The sequence below is a fragment of the Gorilla gorilla genome, chromosome 4 (genome assembly GCF_029281585.2).
Source record: "Gorilla gorilla gorilla isolate KB3781 chromosome 4, NHGRI_mGorGor1-v2.1_pri, whole genome shotgun sequence".
In the NCBI taxonomy this organism is placed as follows: domain Eukaryota; kingdom Metazoa; phylum Chordata; class Mammalia; order Primates; family Hominidae; genus Gorilla; species Gorilla gorilla.
Window position 1 is genome coordinate 35,576,660 of NC_073228.2, and position 20,625 is coordinate 35,597,284.

Consider the following 20,625-nt stretch of genomic DNA (forward strand, 5'->3'; position numbering starts at 1 on the left):
CATGCTTTATTACTGCAAAGGGGTCCTATCCTGCTCCCACCCAAAGGATGGTAGAGTGTCAACCTTCAGGCTGTGGAAAGAGGAGTGGATTTTTGGTGAATTCATTTTGCCCCAGCTCAGTCTTCCTCATCCTGATCTCATAACATCCTCCAATAGGACAATTTATCTTGACCCCACAAGTAATCCTGTGAAGGAATAGCCTGTGGGTTTGCTACAGTCTAGACCTTATTCCAGGAGACAGAGAACTAAGCTCCTTTATCATTTTGGCTTTGCTAGATCTATGCAGTGCTGGAATAGGCACAGATGCAGTTTCCATAGCTGGTTAGCAAGTTATTTATGATTCACTTAGGCCACTGGCAGGAACAAGGTCAGTTTGCCAAATCTCAAATTCTTTCATGGGGACAGGGATGACTTATACAAGTCAAACTGAAATATAGTGCAATGCTTTATTCTATTATAATTTACATATTCCCATAATTCACACCTTTTTAAGTTTCATTAGAATTCCCATGTGGTTATTAAAATTTTCTGAGTTCTGACTGAATTTCCAAAAACATTCTCTCCTTTCTCAGAAATGCTTAGTGTATCTCTTGACCCTTTACTATGTAACTACCTATGAATAGAATTTCCTACTTATAGAAAAAATAATGCTCAGCATCCTTCTTAGAGAGGCTTAGGACCACTGTAGCAGGCCCTTGGAAGTTCCTATATAAGGTGTCATTAAATGCTTAGTGGCCAGATGCCTGATGGAGGAAGTAGTTATGATAAACTTCCTCTTGGAAAGCTCTGATTGCTTGGGGATAAGATGGAGTTTGTCATGATTCTTACTGAGACCAAGGCCCAGAAGTGTTTTTGAAATTGTTGCTGGTGGTGCTCAAGTACAATAATCATTGTATTAGAGAGTGTATTAATTTTCTGCTGCTGGCAACATTTCCTCCGGTCCCTAAAAAAAGACTAATAGAATTGTTTATGCCAATGGAACCGAGCCCAACCAAGTGGTCTTTTCTGGAAACTGACATGGTCCTCATTAATCAGTTGGATTACCAATGATATGGCAACAAGGGAGGACCAAGAAGGTGAGAAAGTATGTCTTACTCTAGGAAAAACCATCTTAAAGTCAGGCTTTGATCTATGGCCTATTTTTCATAGATGAAAGAAAGTATCTGATGCTCTCATATTGCTTCTAGCAATGTGAAGAGGTAAAACAGGTAAAAAGGACAGGCACAGTTGAATTTGCCTGAATTCCTTTGTTAACCACATCTCTAGTTTTGTATTTATGTATTAATCTCTTTGTCATAGGCAATACTACTTAAATTGTAGTCCATGGATTAGCAGCATTAGTATTACCTGAGAACTTACTAGAAATGTAAATTTTCCAGCCTCCTGCTGGACCTACTGACTCAGCATCTCTGGGGTTGGGCTCCAAGAATCTGTATTTTAACAAACTCTCCAAGTGATTCTTATGCAGGTTAAAATTTGAGAAGCACTGTTCTAGGGCTATCACATCCCAAAGTATATGTTCTATGGATTATTAATAGGTCCCATGAAAAACATTGCTCTAGTCATCGTCAAATGAATTTGGAAAATGCTGGGTTAAACAAAGTTGAGCTTTAAAAAAATTATTTTTTAAATTTTTTATTTTTTAGCGGGATGACCACTGGATTTTGCAGAGCTTTTCATACGTTACTCTACCGCTCAAAATCCTTCATTGGATTTCCAACATACTTAAAGTAAAAATTCCTTAACATGGCCTGTGAGGCCCTGCATGGTCTAGCTCCCATGACTCTCTGACCTCATCTCCTATCTTTGTTGCTTTTGCTTACTATGCTCCAGATATGCTGATCTCTTAGCCAAGCACACTCTTACTCTAAGGCCTTTGCACTTACTGTTCTCATTGCCTGGAAATATTAGGTCTCTGCTCAAATGTTTCTTCTTCAGAGACCTTCCCAGATCACCCAGCTGTATAAAGTGCAGCTTACTTCACTCGAGTCCCTTAGCCAGATTTATTTTCCTTCATGACCTTCACTTCTCTGATATTTACAATATTATGGTTTATTGATTGGTTTGTTATTTGTCTCTTCCACTGGAATGTAAGCTCTTTGAGAATTTTTTTCATTGTTGATTCTTCAGTGCCTGGAATAGTGCCTGGCACATAGTAGGCTACTCAATGAATATTTATTGATGAATGAATGAAAAACTGAATCAAGAAAAGAAATGGATGCTAACAGACTTCACCAAATTATAAAATGGAGAAAAATAACAGTGGGACAAAGGGTGGCTACTCAAGAAGAGTGTGTGAGTCTCACAGAAACAGGCTAGAGAGGATATTTGCATGGCTTGGACCTTCAGGGCCTTAGGAGTCACGTATATTATAACGATTGATACCAAGTTGTAGATTGTCCCCACCAAAGCCATTGAGGCATGGGGAAATGAATTTCATGTATTTTTGCCTGTAATCATGGAATAACAATGACTGTTTAACACAGAATGGAATCCTGGTTAGCTCTCCAGTGAAATGTTTTCTTTAATTCTTTTCTCTGTCAATTATATATCCCTGGGAAATCATTCATTTTCATGGCTTCAGCTGTTATTAATAGACACTGGACAGATTTCTGTGTTTAGTATCCAATTTCTCTCCTGCGTTTCTACTGCCAGTGAAACATGTCCACTTGGATGTTGACTTAGCACCTTCAGTCTCAACATATTCAAAGCTAAAAGCATCACTTCCTTCAGCAAACCATTTCTTCCCCTCTGATTTCCTTACTTCTGATAAAGGGAGCAATAGCCTCATAGTCATTGAAGCTGAAAACAATGAGAGTATTCTTTAGACTTCTCCCTTTATCATTTAAATAGTTACCTACTTTGGGGCAAGTTTTCTTTTTTTTTCAAATATCTGTATTTCTTTCTTTCTTTTTCTTCTTATTTTCGTTCCTACCCTAACACTGGATGAATAAAATAATCTTTGAAGTTTTTGACCTCTGCTTCCCATCTGTCATAAACAGATTCCTCAGCCTGATGCTGGAGATATTGCCCAATATGGCCCCACCTTGTCTGTACAGATTTACATCCCACCTTTTCCTCACATTTCTCTGATCTAGCCAAACTGGACCACTTGTTCTCTTCCCGATTCTTTCTGAATTCTTCTGTTCTCATGTTTTTGCTCATTCTACTCCCCCAACAAGAAAGGTTTTCTTTTTATTTATGTTTATTAACATCCTGTTTGTTCTTCAACACCCCACATCAGATACCCTTCCCTCCATGAAGGCTTTCTCATATCTTCTTTGAGAGAATGTGCTTTCTTTTTTTCAATATTAACACTTCCAATTTCTGGCATATTCTACCTTGTTTTGTAATAATTTGCATTCTCATTTTACTCCTGCCACCATAAGAAAGCCCCTTGAGGGCAGAACCTTTCTCTTACTCACCTCTAAATCTCCACAGTGGGCACCGAATAGACACTTATGGAAATACCCTGCCCCAAACAGTGTTGTTATATTACAGACTAAAAATGCTTTCTGGCTGAGGAACTCATTAAATGGTCACATTCACATCCAGGCCTCTTGGGAGTGGTATGGCCAATGTGATTAATTGTGTGACACAGAAAAGCTGTAGAAAGGTTAAGCAATTGCCAGTGTCACACAATAGGGAATCCAGGACTCTCAAGTCCCAGTCTACGAGTCTGATTTGAGCTTCTTGTAAGAACACTCCTTCCTCTAGAAAGTAACAATTGCTGTTCATCAGTTTTTGGGCATCTGAAGTGCTTGGAGCAAGGAAAACTGAGAGGCTTAGGCATATCATCCTTGAGGGATAAATTCAGATGCAGTTGCCCAGGGCTCAAATGAGACATCAGGCAGTGGCCTTGTCTGCTTCTAAATCTGGTGGCTGGGGAGCAATCCAGAGAGGGTCTGCCTCCATTCCACCCACCCACTCACTCACCCTCCTGCAAATTGTACAATTCATTTGAACTGACCGAACTCTTGCTAATTGCCTCTTACTGGCCTGTTACAAGATGAAGCATGGGAAGGGGACAAAGCCTCCCTATTCACAATCTCAGTGGGCAGCAGGGGTCTCTGCAAAAGTAGAGAAACTGGAGCCCAGGCTATTCATTTTTGAAAGTCAGGACAAGATCTTCCACCATTCAGAATCCCACATTATAATCACAATATTGCATCCTGGGAGATCCTGTCCATTTCTCAAATGGTCTGTCAGAAATTTAGAGTCTATTTAATAAGTCAGTGCTACTTAAAATTGTAGGCTTTTTTCCCCTCCAAAGTGATATGCACTCTACATTTTAATTTCATTATTATTTTTTTCTCTGGTTGGGGATGTGGGGACGGTGAGAGAGAAAGGGAGGAAAGGAGAGAGAAAGGAAGTGGGGAGAGAGAGGGAAGGGGAAAAAGAGAGTGAGAGAGAGAGAGAGAAGGGGCAGTGCTTTTCATGAAAACATCGGTTTTTATATTTACGTTTTAAGAAAGCAGAAGGGAGGCAAGAAGTCCAGCCTGATAACTGAACTTTCTGTTTAGAATTCCTTCTTCTCCATTGGGCCTTTGCTAGGTTTCAATAATTATTGCTCAGGCACATAGTCTTGGAGCTTTGCTTTTTCTCAGACTTGTACACAGTTCTAGGAAGGGTTGTTGCCAAAGCCATCATGTGATTTATTGACCCTCCACTGGGACAAGGGGGAACAGATATAACTTTGTGATTTTATTATAAGGAGGCTGGGTTAATATTTCTAGGTGAAACAAGCTACTATACCAAGTTCAAACATCTGAAGAGGGAGGTTAAGAAACCCTGAGTGTGGGGTGTAAGGATTATTCTGTCCTGGGGCTGTACAGACGTCGTCTGAGGCAGGGAGCAGGAGAAGAAAGGACACATTGTGACCCATTTCCAACACCTCCTGTGTGTAGAGGCGGAAGTTCCTTGCCTGCAGAGGGACACGCGCGGAGGAAAAATAGGAGAGTTACAACATGGCACTTACATAAACAACACCAAACTGGCATAAAACATCTCACAAAATTACACAACTTCAAGCTTGGAATTTTTATACAACATAAATATTAGGGTTCAGCCCATTTAATAATGCTATATAAAATCAAGATTTAAGGCAGTAATGTTCCACATAAACTCTGAAAACAACATTTATGCTTCTTATAAAAGCAGAAAATGATTGCATTCTGTGGGCTTTTCAAAATGATGACTATAATTACATGAAGCAACAAAAATGGATTGAATTAAAAATCCACTAGTTTCAATTTAAGTTGGTTAAGGGGGAAAAATGTAGTTTCTGGCCAAGGACTGAGAAAATTTTACAAGTATCCAAAAAAAAAAAAAAAAAAAGTTGTATGCACTGTTAGGCAGTTAGGCAGCCTTCTCCCAACATGTATATGTAGCCCAAGAGTCACCAATGAAATATGAGCTGCTTCAAACCTGCTAAGTCCAAGAAACCCTTTAATAGTATCTAGTGTCACAAGTGGAGCTCTTATTTTTTTTTCTCCTAGTGAACATACGGCCACCTTTAGAATAATCCAGTTGCTTCTCTATTGTCTTTATGGCATCTTGTGCAATTTAGTCTTCATTAGCGTTGGCTGTTTTAGACTTAAAATCGAAAGAGCACCCCAATGGAAGGACATTCTTAGAACTCTAATTTATTCCCCTGCCTCCATGGGTTAGAGGCCAATTCATGGTTCTCTCTCGTATTTAAAGAGAGCCAGTCACTCCTATAATGGTCTCCCAGTTTACAGGCTAAACTTGGTTCATTATGTGTGTGTGTGTGTGTGTGTGTGTGCGTGCGTGTGTGCGTGTGTGTGTGTGTGTGTGTTTTGGGGAGGGAGGCAGGATTGATGAACATAGGCCCCCCCCCAAAAAAATTAAATAATGCTACCTCATGTTAACCTATTGGGCAGAGCCTAAAAATGTTTTACTATTCTCCTTTATGCCAACAGTTTTTCTTGAAGTTGCTTATTAGTGGAGGTTAGATTTGTACATTTTGATTTAGATGCGACAATAATTTTGACAGAAAGTTCTCTGGGAAAAAATAGCATGGCATATCCTTGGGACATTGCTGTAGATTATACCACCGTTATCCTTCTATTCTTAGAGAAATCATTTGTACATGTGAGTACACCTTTATTTATATGTTCTCTTTGCTTTATGCTATCTTGAAGCTGAGCCTGGTTGTCTTTTAAGGTAGACTAGCCACTGATTTTTTTTTTTTTTTTTTTTTTTTTTTTGCTGACCAGACCATAGTACAGTGGGGTCCAGAAAATGTGAAAGAGGTCCAACACAGAGGAGCTGGAGGAAAGGAACAGAAGCGCAGGCTGTGTCTACCTGTGGGCATCCATTCAAAATGTGCATGCACTTGCAAAGTGGTGTTTAAGTAAAGGAAAATTCACACACACACACACACACACAGACACACACACACACACCCCACTTAATGTTACAATGCAGTTTCCATGAGCCATAAAAAAAGAAGATAAAAATGGTAAAGTCTAGTACCTGGTGTAGAGGTATATTGATCTGCTGAAGGAGAGCTTTCACTGCCATCTGGAGCTCGTAGAAGAACAATTGCATGGGGCAGTCAGAAGTATGATCCACACTTTCCATAGATTCAGAGCCAGAAAGCTTTTGGATCCATTCCCATTCCTCTCTGTATGTTGAGTCAAGTTAAAATTAGAAATATAACAAAAGTTCAGAACACAGCTCAGAACTTTCTTAGTATATGTGTCCAGAACCTGGATAACCAACGCTTGGTGGTTAAAACTCAGTGTAATTCATGAAATTTGAACGTTTTGCCTCCCAAATGGAGCTTAAAATGATCTCTTTCTAATTTCAGCTTAGTTCACCTATCAAACCACATACACCTCAGAACAGTAGGCCTAATTTGTATGAATCAGTTTTTGAGACTGGGGTTCTCAAATATTTTGTAATAATTTCCTGACTGTCCTCATTTTTCTTTCTCTGCAGATCCCCTGTAAATTCTAAGATCCTACATTTTACCACAGGGGCATCTACTGGCTAATTCTGCAGTTTAGTAACCACAGGACTCTGGTCCAACTCAGGCAACAAACCACTTGGCACATTTCAACCCTGGCCTGTTGTAATCATGGGGGATATTTTGGTTTTTCTCTCCTTCCAAAAGCTTGAGGAGAATCACAGACAGGAATACCAGACAATTCCAATAAAAGGAACCAAGGGATGCATATCACTGCTTCCACCCTCCTTACAAACCAGTCATCTGTGTCTTTATTCTGCATGCTCTATAATCCTTCCTAATGAACTTTTCCAAATGTCACACAGAAGGGAAGGGAAAAGAATGGCAGTGGGAGGAAAGCACATCTGGTTTGCCCCCAAAGGCTGCTCTTCAAAAGGAGCTTGAAAAGATCAAGGTAAATGCCTCTTGGGCAACATTGTTTCCACAGGTCTCTTAGCACAAGTCTCTAAACACATTCAGTTGGCCCAGATTCTCCTTCGAACTCTGCAGGGAGCAGCAGTAGGCTCTCAGGAGCAGGCTAGAGAGGAAAGGAAAGCCCTCCTCTCAGGGGATGGAAAGAGAGGAGGTGCTGACATATGTTCCCACCCTAGTGAAAACTCTCTGAGGCTTTCCCCAAAGGGCTCTACCAGCCTGGGCTCCAATCTGTGGGTCAGAAAACCAAATTGAATGTGGCATGAGCTTTTCATCAAAAACTACTCTCTTTTAACTAACTACCCTCTTAGAAAAGTTTCTGTTTTCAAGATATCTGTTTTATTTCAAGTCTCACACTGGACAAGACTATGGAAAATTTACCCTTTGTCCCAGTAAGAAAAGAACAAAACCTCAAAATTAAATCCTACTTCAATCTGGGCATACTGTTGGCTTCACAAATAATTGAAATCTTTGAGAACCTGCTTGGGAAATGTTTCTTTTTTCCCAACACTGATATGGAACAAAATGAGAGTTTTGTGACTAGCATATGCACGCATAAAACCTAAAGGACAACATGGCTAAAATAGCGTTTGTAATCAAGTTAGAAAATAAATTACCGATAGGAATATCGTAAAAACACCTACCACTAATCAGTTTCTGCTAGAAGGATGAGGGAGATGGAACTGACAGAGAAAAGCCTACTGGAATCTTTTGTACAAATGCAAACTGGATCCTTGGCAAGGGAAAATTAGTTGGTATAACCACTAGGAGATAGAGTTCAAGCCTTTAAGACACAAATCTAGAAAATGGATGAGTGTAATGTAACCTTTTGGGAAGGACTGAGGCGATAACGAATGTTGATTGTGGCAATGACCACCAGATGGCAGACTTAAAATCCAGGTGTAGTTGATAAGTGAAGAGAGAATATGGTAGTCAGTGAGTTCCCTCCTCCTCCTCCTCCTCATTTCCTCCATTGCCATCAAGCAATACTTAAGAAACCTAGTGAGACATTAGAGTTGATAGTCTTGCCGCTTTAGGGATCACATTTTAAACGACCAAATTAGAGTCTCCTTTGGCTAAGCAAATCCATGAGTGTAACTAGAATCTAGTTTATACTCTTTGGGAGTATCTAGTTTATGCCCTTTGAGGTCTGAAGAATTCTGGATAATTTCTTTTTTTTTTTTTTCTTGTCTATTCCTTCCTTTCCTTTTTTTCTTTTCTTCTCTTTCTTTTTTTATGTTGAGCACAATTCAGTTCATTATAGCAGACTTTCAGAGGCCTGCTATGAGGGTTGTAAAGTTGAGCCAGATTACCAAGATTGGGCAACTTTCCCAAAGTTAACAGGGTAATTCACCAAATGCCAAACTGTAGAGCAAGTTTCCAGAAGCTCGGGCCTTGTTACTTCTTTTCTTCCATAGAGAATTATAAGGGTTGTAGAAAACATACAAGGTCCTCAGGCCAGAGGGTTAGAGTTAGGGAGAATAAGGGTGAGGAGATTTTTTAAGATTGGGGGAATCATTGGCTCTATGAAACCCATTCCTATAGGCGATATTTAAAAACAGAAAGCAAAAAGAACATGGCTGTTTTAGATTATAAAGAAAATATACTGGAAATAGCAGTGTTGAAAGAAAAGGTCAGCTGTTCATTAACCAATTGAACATCAGTGGTTTTACCATGAGTAACATAGAGAGGAATGTGAAAGGACGGTATCCTCTTTAATGGGCTCATGCCTTCCACCAACCATCAGGCAAGCCCTCCTTATTCTAACGTTAAAACTAAACTCTGGCCGGGCACGGTGGCTCATGCCTGTAATCCCAGCACTTTGGGAGGCTGAGGCAAATGGATCACCTGAGGTCAGGAGTTCGAGACCAGCCTGACCAACATGGTGAAACCCCATCTCTACTAAAAATACAAAATTAGCTGGGCGTGGTGGTGCACACCTGTAATCCCAGCTACTTGGGAGGCTGAGGCAGGAGAATCATTTGAATCTGGGAGGCAGAGGTTGCAGTGAGCTGATATGGTGCCATTGTACTCCAGCCTGCGTAACCAGAGTGAAACTCTGTCTCAAAAAACAACAGCAACAAAACAAAACATAACAGAACAAAACAAAACCCCAAAACTAAGCTCTGCCCCACCCCAGTGTGGCATCTGAGGACACCTCACCATAAAAACTGCACTGGAAGTAACACTTCAGTTTCCTTCTGGCACATCAAGCTGGTCACTTGAGCCACTGTTTCATCACAAGGAAAATCTTAACTCCTGATCACTTACCTAGAAATATTATTGTTTTCACGGATCTTCACGTGGCAGAGAATGTTGGGCAACTTTTGGGTAACAAGAACTTTGATTTGATCCACAGAGCTACAGAGCTTTAGGTAACCCAGATATAATCCAGGAGAGAGACGCTGATGACTCCTTTTGTGATAGGATAGAATATCCTGTAGGGTTAAAAAAAAAAAAGAAAACAAGAAAACAACTCGAAGGGCAATCTCAAAACCTTTTCCTTTCTAAGGAAGGCTTGTCATGAATGAAAGGAGCTGTCACTAAGTAGTTAGGTGAGAAACCTCAGGTATACCATGAATGCTGGGGAAATGGTGGTACAGCTACTCTTACCTTCAGCAGAATTCTTGGCCAGGTAATCAGTTTTTAATACATTCTATATGCTTATTTGCCTAAGATTTCTGTGCCAGTGTAGGTGTGTGAGTTGTGTTTGGGAATAGGTGGTGGTGGAAGCAGCTAATAAAGAAAAATTGAGTTGATAATTTCTGTCCTTGAAGATTTTAATGTTTAGCTGGGAGAAAACAGATATTTGCAAGTGTAAAAGCTGACAGAACAGTTAAGGAAGCTTTGTAATTTCTGGATTGTTAAAATGGAAAAGTCGTTTAAGAAAAATGATTTAAAATAGAATCCAAATTTTATAGTAAGTAGGTTCCTTATCTTGAAAATTAAAAAGGTACTGCCAAGAGGTTTATTGAATTTTATGTTAACATGTAAGTTGTAGCTATAATTATGCACTAATTCTGAGAATGAAGAAAGAATGAATCAAGCACTGGTTCTTTTTTGGCTTAATTTTAAAAATTAAATTGTATGATAGCTAAAATGATACTACTTATATTTGACTTTTACAATGTAACCATGAAGAAGATAATGTTTATAAAAGTATTTGAAGTCTTCACATTTTTTTCCAGGCATCTTTTAAAAAATGTTGATATTCAAGTCACACTCTTATGAAATCCTTGTTCGTGTTATGTTTTTCAAATCCTTAACTGGTCTACCACTTCTAGATTCTCAGTTGTCAGTGGCTTTGCATGTTATTTGATTAGGTATCTACATCATCAGCTTCACTGAATTCTGTATCTTTTACAAGATTTTAAATTTTGCCCTGTAATGGATTTTCATTGAATTTGCATTATATTGTCACATCATAATATTCCAAAAGCAGCAGAGACTGAACAAAGCTGTTGATTCAATAGTAAGTGTCAACCAAGTTAAGTACAGGGATGTTTGAATGGAATCTTGTTTTTTGTGTGGTCAGTTCTCCAGTGAACTATTTGGGTTGTGACTTTTGATTCTCTATACAACTGCAGGGACTCAGATAACGAATAATTACAAAATTCAGATACCATCCCTCCACATCAGTAGGTAAAACTTTTACATTTGGGCAGTGGGGGTTGTGACACAAAGTTAGGAGTGATGAGTCAGGTAACTTATTAATATGGTTTGGATTTGTGTCCCCACCCAAATCTCATGTTCAATTGGCGGAGGGGCCTGGTGGGAGGTAACTGGGTCATGGGTGTGAATTTCCTCCTTGCTGTTCTCATGATAGTGAGTTCTCACAAGATCTGATGGTTTAAAAGTGTGTGGCACTTCCTGCCTCACTCTCTTTCTCCCACTCTGCCATGGTAAGACGTGTTTGCTTCCCCTTCACCTACTGCCGTGATTGTAAGTTTACTGAGGCCTCTCAGGCATGCTTCCTGTTAAGCCTGCAGAGCTGTGATTCAATTAAACTTCCTCATAAATTATCCAGTCTCAAGTAGTTCTTTATAGCAGTGTGAAAATGGACTAATACACTTAGTATAGGAGAAAGTTTCCTGTAGGTAGGAGCATATCCTGGTTTTCAAAAAAACAAGGGTTAAACAACTAAGAGAGTAAAGTTCAAGTGCCTTACCACAAAAAAATGATAAGTAAGTGAGGTGATGGATATGTTAATTAGCTTGATTCAGTCATTCTACATTGTATACATATATCAAAACATCACTTTGTACCCCACAACTATATCCAAATATAACTTGTCAATTAAAAATACTACTAATGAAAATATTTAAAAGGATAAGGTAAAGGGAATCAACTCTACCATTAAATTCAGGGAAGATGAGAAAACAAACATTGAAATGTCTATAGAATTCTATATGGAATGGAAAAGTATGGGATCTTCCTTGACCATCATACTCTAGAGGAGTGATCTTTCCTCTGTAGACTTAACCATCTGCAACATCTAGCAGATGTTATTGCACATTGTCTCCTCTGTCTCATCCTTTATCAAACACATATTGAGTCCCTATAATGTGTCAGGCACCATGTGAGACATTGGGGTTTCAGATGAATATGATGTCGTCCCTACTTTTGAGGAGGTCAAAAAGGAGAAGTAAACAGATGATCACAATATATTGAAATCAGTTTTATAATAGAGGCAATGTAGGCATACAGCAGAACGAGTACTTATATTTTTATTTCGTGTTATTTTCTTGAACTAAACTGTGAAATTAATGGTAAGGCTATGTTTTTCATTGCTTTGTGTCCTTAGTACCCAGTACTTTTCTGTATAAAATAGGTACACAACATGTGGAAAATTAGGACAGATGCCTTAAACAGAACATAAGGGAATAGTAGAAGAAGGATAGAATAAGAATGGTCACAACTGGGAGAAACATCTAATGAGCATGTACAGAAAAGCAAAATCTAAATAATTTTTTAAAAGATCACTTGGCCAAAAGAATAGGCTAGAAAAAAAATTTGATCTCATGATCAAGAAGGAATTATTATTAATATCAGGATGGATAAGGCTGAACTTTTTAATGTCTTCTATCTTGTCTCTTTAGCCTAGATCACAAGTAAGTAGTTGACTACAATAAATTCAGTCAAGGTGGAATTTGGGAAATGAACACTAATCAAAGGAAGAGAAATGGTTAATGAGGGAAAGAAAAATGGAAGTATTCAAATTCACTGAATTTGATGATATGCACCCTAGGGATACTTGCTAAACAAACAGATGTGGCTACAGACTCACAGGTCATTATTTTTGAGAAGTCATGGAGAACGGGAGAAGTCCCTAAAGACCAGAAAAGGACAAATATGGCTGTCTTTGAAACAGGAAGGGGAGAAACACGGAATGACCCTAGTAATTAAAGACGGCCAACTTATTGATCTTTAGGAAAAATGAGAAAGAACCATCAAACAATCAATTTGCAGTCATCCAGGAAATCCTGAGACACTGAAGAGGAGTCAACATGGTTCTGTGAGAGCAAATCATACAGATTACCTTAATTTATTATAGCAATAGAACAAGATCAGAGAGAAGTCTCCAGTATAATCTGTTTCACTGTATAACCTCAGAAAAGTAGAATCTGGACCATGTTGCTTTTAACAAGCTGAATATCTGGGTGGAAGATTTGTAGATAATGGAGATGGTGAATAAATAGTAGACATATTGAGTGATGGTCCAGTAGGGATTGGTCCTGAGGACCAGTCTGTTCAGCTTATTTATTGACATTCTGGACAAAGAAATCAAGAATGTGTGCATCAAATTTGTGGGTCCCAAATTTGGTATGGTTTTGCTCTTCTGGAAAACAGTAATAAAGTTCTAAATGACCCTATGCATTGAAAAAATAAGGCTATGATAATTAGGGTTGAAACTTAATATGAAAATGTGCTTGTAAAGACCTACATCCAAGAATACAAATATAGGATAGGTAAGAGTATCAGAGAAAAACATGTGGGGGTCAGAACTGACCACAAATAGAATGTGAGCTAGGAGTACACTGTGATTATATAAAAACCAACAGCATTCTGGGATGGAGTAATTCACTCTTTCATTCAATTTTTTAAAAGACTATTACTGAGCATCTACTCTTTGTTTTCTTGCCTTTATGTAGTCATTTTTCCCTCTTTAAAATGTTTTGGAGCCTGAGAAATGTGTGGGAATGGAATGGAAAGAAGCTGTCTCATCCACATAATCCATGATACATTAGAAAAGCCATCTTTTTTTTTTTTTTTTTTTTTTTTTGAGACGGAGTCTCACTTTGTCGCCTAGGCTGGAGTGCAGTGGCTCGATTCTCTGTCTCCTGGGTTCAAGCGATTCTCCTGCCTCAGCTTCCCGAGTAGCTGGGATTACAGGCATGTGCCACCGTGCCCACCCAATTTTGGTATTTTTAGTAGAGACGGGGTTTCGCCATGTTGCCTAGGCTGGTCTTGAACTCCTGAGCTCAGGTGATCTACCTGCCTCAGCTTCCCAAAGTGCTGGGATTATAGGTGTGAGCCACTGCACCCAGCCTAAAAAGGCCTTCTAACACCAAATTGAATGCCTGTGGTTCTACATATTACCTGATTTGACCTCTAATCTGCTTTTCCAACCTCCATTTCCACTATAGCCCTTTTGTGTTCCTTATCTCTAGCCAAAATGGATTGTTTTTTCTTTCCCCATACATGCCCTAATCTCACTGTTCTGATAGTTATTTCACAAATTCACTCATTTTACCAACTTTTACTGAGCACTTACTATGTATCAGTCATTGTGGCTAGGATATTGATGACACCGAGATGAATAAAACATGATCCTTCCCTTCATGGAACTCACATTTCAGTGTGAGAGAATCATGTAAGCAAGTTTTTCTCACCCAGCATCATAGAGGCCATAAGAAGACTGTGTAAGGCCCATTGTGGGCCTAAGGGAGGGTGAAATCCGCTCTTCAAGTTTCTGCCTCGTTTCTTTATCATGCTCTCAATTTAATTTAATTCCATCTATTTAATTCCTTCTTTCTTCTCTCCTTTATTTTGTTCTTTCTCTCTCTTTCTTTTTTTCCACCTGGTTAACTTAACTACCCTCATGGCTCAGCCAAATGCCATCTCTTCTGCAATGCCTTCCCTGATATTTTCAGGCAGAATTAATAGCTGCTTTGTCTGTGTTCCCCATAGTACACCGTTTGTACTGCTATCAGGCTCTAGTTTAATTCTGTCTTGTATTACCTTGATTTGTTTACAAATCGGTCTGTCTTCATTTGACTGAATTCCTTGAGAGTAGGGACCTTGACTTATTCATTTGTTTTTTTCTGTAGCACCTAGAAGAGTGCCTGGTACCCAGTTGACATGGAAAAAATTATTCATTAAATATGAAGTGAGAAGATCAGAGGAGGTGGGGTCTGGGGCTGGTCTTTAGGGAGAAAATATGCTGTGCTTGCACAGTGACTAGGAAGGGTATATCCACCTTCTCGTCATTGATCAGAGATCCTGAGAGCTTGTTAGAGGAACAATAGGTAGTTGCTTTTTCAATAACTACAGCACTTTTATTTTGTTGGATGGAGTATGAAAACTCAACCATCCATGATGGTAGAGGCGACAAAATGGTGGCTAGTGGTCTTTGTAGGTCCAAGATTATATGGACTGCAAATAATTTAATTTTCTGAATTATTTTCTAAATTATAAAAATAAAAAGACTACGAAAATTTTTGATTTTCAACTTCTCTTCAAAACACTGAAAATATTTCAAGACTGGGACCACATTCTTCCACTGTAATTAGCTGAGGCTGAATCGGAGCTGCTGTCTTTAAAGGGGACAAGATTACTGTAGTCTCTTTTACTTACACTTGTTTCTTTTTATTTTAATTGAGTTATAACTCATATACCATAAAATTCACCCTGTTCAAGTGTGTAATTCAGTGGTTTTAGCGTATTCACTTGGTTGTGCAACTATCACCAGTGTCTAATGCCAGACCATTTTCATCACTTTAGAAAGAAACCACACATTCATTAGCTGTCATTCCCGTATCTCTCCCCCTGCTGTTCCTGAAACCACTAATCTACTTTCTGTCTGTATGGATTTGCCTATTCTGGGCATAGCATATAAGTGGAATCATACAACATTTAGCACTTTGTGTCTGGCTTCTTTCACTCAGCATTACATTTTCAAGGTTCATCCAAGTCGTAGCATGGATCATATGTGATTCATTTTAATGGCTGAATAATATTCCATTATATGGATATACCACATTTTGTTTACCCATTCGTCAGTTGTTTGCCATCTAGTTTACTTCTACTGTTTGGCTATTGTGAATAACACTTCTTTGAACATTGGTGAACAAGTTTTTACATGAACCCAATTGTTTCCTAAGTCCAGCCCAATTGCCTCATTTCCAGCAATCTTTCTGATTCCTGTAGTTTTTGATCCTTGTGTTTGGAGCTGCTTGGGGGTAGAAAGAGTAGGAATGTGCTGGAAAAAAAGCAGAAAAGGGAAGAAGAGGTCCTGGGCACCTAGGGTGTAAGAAGAAGACACTGAATACCTAGAGGTGATAAGGAATGCCTAAGCAGAAGAAAAGGAAAGCAGGGAAGAGAAGGAACAGAAGACTTCCTTCGCCACAGCTTCCCTAGGATCACAAAGGATGCAGAGAAAAGCAGGGGTGGGGGCGGGGAGGAAGGTGTGTACAGCAGCATGGTGAAATGGGAAGGCCATCAGCCTAGAAGTCAGAAGTTGTGGGTTTGGTCCCTCTTCTAGCTGATATGACTTGACAAGGTACTTCCTTGAAATTCACGGCTTCTTCTGCAAACTGGACACAAAACGACTCACTCATCCTCTTTGGGTTTGCATGAGGATCAAATGATATCATAGATGTGACAAAGTGTTGGAAAGTTGAATATATAGTACACATGTGAGAGATTAAGCTACAGGAAAAAGCTTGCATGTGAGGCTTCCAAGGACTGAAGTGATCCCTGAAGAGAATGGTTGGAGCAACTTAGCACCTGAGAGGGGCCTTTCTGTTGGAAATACTCTCATTGCCAATTACTTTGCTCATAGGGACTCTTGTCCACAATAACTCTCTTTTCCTTCCCAGGCAAGGGTGAGGAGGATTTTTTGCTCTTTCACAGATAAATGAGAGAGGCCTCTTTTGAAGGCCTGGGATTTGAGAAGGTCAGGAATTTGAGGGAGTTGGACACTGGAGTTTCCCTGGGGCCCTAGGGATTCGTAGATTATTTATGGGCCCAGATTTTGTTAAAGCCCTTATCTGTTTTGAAAACCCCATCGTGGATCATAACTTTTGTACAGCTTTTCCTTAGTTGTGATGGAAAGGTAGAAAACGTGATAAAATGCCCCACAGAATGATTAGGCCATTACCAGAGGTCTCTGTGGACTGGGTGTGTCCTGAGGGCAGCCTAGCATTGCTTAAAATTTTCTGAGACATGAATGGTGATTATTATTAATAAAAATTCAAGAAACAACAGAGGCTGGCAAGGCTGCAGTGAAATAGGAAAGCTTTTACAGTGTTGGTGGAAATGTAAATTAGTTCAATAATGTGGCAGATGGTGTGGCGATTCCTCAAAGACCTAGAATCAGAAATACTATTTGACCCAGCAATCCCATTACTGGGTATATACCCAAAAGAATATAAATCATTCTATTATAAAGACATGTGCACACGTATGTTCACTGCAGCACTATTTCCCATAGCAAAGACATGGAATCAACTCAAATGCCCATCAATGATAGACTGGATAAAGAAAATGTGGTGCATATACACAATGGAATACTATGCAGCCATAAGAAGGAATGAGATCATGTCCTTTGCGGGGACATGGATGGAGCTGGAAGCTACTATCCTCAGCAAACTAATGCAGGAACAGAAAACCAAACACTATGTGTTCTCACTCATAAGTGGGAGCTGAACAATGAGAACACATGGACACAGGGAGGGGAACAACCTACACTGGGGCCTGTTGGTAGGGGCAAGGGGAGGGAGAGCATCAGGAAAAATAGCTAATGCATGCTGGGCTTAATATCTAGGTGATGGATTGATAGGTGCAGCAGATCACCATGGCACACCAATGTAATAAACCTGCACATCCTGCACTTGTACCCTGGAACTTAAAGTAAAATAAAAAAAAAAAGAAAAAAAATTTTCTGAGACATAATAAAAATCACTAGTATTTATTGAGCACTACTTTGTGCTACTCTTTTAATCATGTATGTACTAACTCACCTATCTTCATTAGAACCCTATGAAGTAGGTTTTTTTGCAGAGGAGGAACTGTGAGGGATGAGAAGTTAAATAATGCCCTGGACACATAACCAGAAAGGGTGGAGTCGGTACTCACACCCAGTCATCCTGATTTCAAAGTGGTGCACAGAATGTGATGTGATGTAGCAGAAAGAAGCCCAGGCTTCCAATGAGAAGGCCTGATGGTCATCACTCCACCACCCCTGAGAAAAGAGAGTGGTCTGTGGCCTGTTATTGTGGGAATTACCAGCCTGCTTTGGGTACCACCAAGACCTATCTCTCCCTTTATGTCGAGTTGGTGGGGCCAACTCCTGATACAATTAAATCTTAAGTCTAGGAGGGATTGGATACCAGCCCTCATAGTTTTATTCCCCATTTCCTCTCTAGTGTGAGACTTGTATGGGAAGGAGGGGAGAGAGAAGAAGTAGGGGGAGGAGAAGGGAGAGTTGGGGTGGGTGGGAATGACATCAGGTGGGAATGTGCCAGTCAGCGGGGGTAAATTTTCCACTTGGATCTGTGTGGAAACCCGATCCTGCCTCTATTTTTGGTTTCCTTCTCTAACAACCTTTCACCAGATTGGAATTTTTCTGCACCTGTAACACATTTTTAATGTAATAAGTCTAGGAGAAACCAGGTATTATATCATGTTGAGGCCTGTGCTGTGTTTCTAGGAGCAAAGGTAGCCCAGACCCTAGTTTATCCCTATAGGGGATTAGTGTATTAGTCACCCTGTAAAAGCTCAATTTATTATGATTTTTTAAATGTTTCTTTTAGCACTTGCTTATAAAAGGTGAAGAGGGGAGCCTCAAATGTGTCTGTGTTCCCTGCCCCCACCTCCTTCACACAAGCACATACTCTCTGTCAATTCCCTATGAACCCAAATTCCACAAAATTAAATCCAGAGGTATTGCTTTGACCAATTAGCTTACCTTTGCTTCATTGGCCTTTGTCCTGGTTTGGGCCGGTGCAAGTAATGAAAAAATGAGATTATTGTATTTGCCACCCCTTGGCGGGGAATGAAAGTAACTTAGAAAGTAAGTTAGCTGTTTAGGGTGACCACAAATGGCTCCCAGGACGGAAGGTCAGATTTGGGTTGTTTCTGTGCAACTGGGTCCTCCCTTCTCTCTGTGGCTGTCTGTGGATATGCTACTGCTTGCAGGGGGCTCAGTGTAGATGTTTCTGCCAGCTTTTCTACCTAACCTAAGTGTCCTATACAATTCATCCCTATCACTGGATTAAAAAAAAAAAAGAAAGAAAGAAAGAAAAAAAGAAACAGTTTGAAGCCCATGTTCACAAAAGAATGTGTGAGGCAGAGAGAGCATGCTGGACTCAGGAGCATACATGGGTTGGTGCCCCAATTCCACCATCCAGGCCAAGGGCTGCATCTGAGCTACCTGGATTTTGAATTTTGGTGGCTATTCAGTATTCAAGTAAGTCTTTTATCCTTTATTTCATTTCCTGTCCCCCACTCACTAAAATCCTGACTTCTACCTCAGAATATGACATAATGTAGCAGAAAGAAGCCTATTTGCAATCAGAAGATCTGAACTGAAGCCTCAGCTCTGTCATTTTCTAGCTGTGTGCCAAGGGACAAAATCAAGTTTTGTGGAGACTCAAGTGGATATAGTTTCTGGTGTCTTTTTTAAGGAAAACAACACAAAGTTATGAAAGCAAAGCTGCTAGGGTCCCTGCAAGGAAATAGAAGGGGCTTGTCCAAGTGAAGGCTGAAGGACATCAAAGCTTCATTAGCTTCACTAAATTGCCTCTGTGTGTAGCTCTGTCATTTAACCTCTTTGAGCTCTAGTTCTTTCTTTCTTTCTCTTTCTTTCTTTCTGTCTGTCTTTCTTTCTGTCTGTCTTTCTTTCTTTCTCTCTCTCTCTTTCTCTCTCTCTTTCTTTCTCTCTCTTTTTTTTTTTTTTTTTTTTTTTTAAGATGGATTCTCACTCCGTCACCCAGGCTGGAGTGCAGTAGCGTGATCTCGGCTCACTGCAACCTCCACCTCCCTGGTTCAAGCAATTCTGCCTCAGCCTCCTGAGTAGCCGCGATTAGAGGTGGCTGCCATCACAACTGGCTAATTTTTGTATTTCTAGTAAAGATGGGGTTTCACCATGTTGGCCAGGCTGGTCTTGAACCCCTGACCTCAGGTGACCTGCCTGCCTTGGCCTCCCAAAGTGCTACGATTACAGGTGTGAGCCACTGCGCCCGGCCTCTAGTTATTTCATTCCTAAAATGGACTTAATCATGCCTGTCTGTCCCAAGGGAGTATTGTAAGGAACATGCAGGAGTAAATATGTGTGAGAGTGTTTTGGTACATACACACCCATGTACACACACTCAAATACACACACATGCACACATATATATACAATTTAGAAATGTATTGCTATTACAGTTCATTCAGATATTGGTTTAATGTTTTGATTATACTATCTAGAGATTCCCTATCCCCTACTCAATTATTGGTCTCAATGTTTCTTTTCTTTTCTTTTTGAGACGGAGTCTTACTCTGTTGTCCAGGCTGGAGGGCAGTCGCACGATCTTGGCTCACTGCAACCCGCCTCCCAGGTTCAAGCGATTCTCCTGCCTCAGCCTCCCAAGCAGCTGAGATTATAAGTGTGCACCACATACCCAGCTGTTTATTTATTTACTTTTTGTATTTTTAGTAGAGATGGGGTTTCACCATGTTGGCCAGGCTGGTCTTGAACTCCTGACCTCAAGTGATCTACCCACCTTGGTCCCAAAGTGTTGGGATTACAGGCATGAGCCACTGCGCCTGGCCTCAATGTTTCTTACTGGCTCATTGGCCAGGGCATGAACATGCTTTATTAGGTGCCCACTATTTGTATGAATGAACTCCACATCTAGGGAGTGATAAATAAAAAATAAGCTTCTGCATTTGCAACAACATATCTCTGGACCCTCTTCACTCCATCACTGCATATGTAAATGGCTCTTGCA

General features: G+C 39.9%; 1 protein-coding gene across 1 annotated transcript in view; it reads right to left on the reverse strand.

Annotated features, from left to right (window-relative positions):
- ANKFN1 (ankyrin repeat and fibronectin type III domain containing 1) overlaps positions 1-20,625 on the reverse strand; it is a 241,417-nt gene that overhangs the window by 24,126 nt on the left and 196,666 nt on the right. Inside the window, exons 14-16 of the mRNA XM_063706249.1 lie at positions 9,677-9,843; positions 6,499-6,649; positions 4,756-4,924 (exon numbers count right to left, since the gene is read on the reverse strand). Of these exons, the coding sequence (XP_063562319.1) occupies positions 4,756-4,924; positions 6,499-6,649; positions 9,677-9,843 (487 nt within the window). The remainder of the gene's footprint in view (positions 1-4,755; positions 4,925-6,498; positions 6,650-9,676; positions 9,844-20,625) is intronic.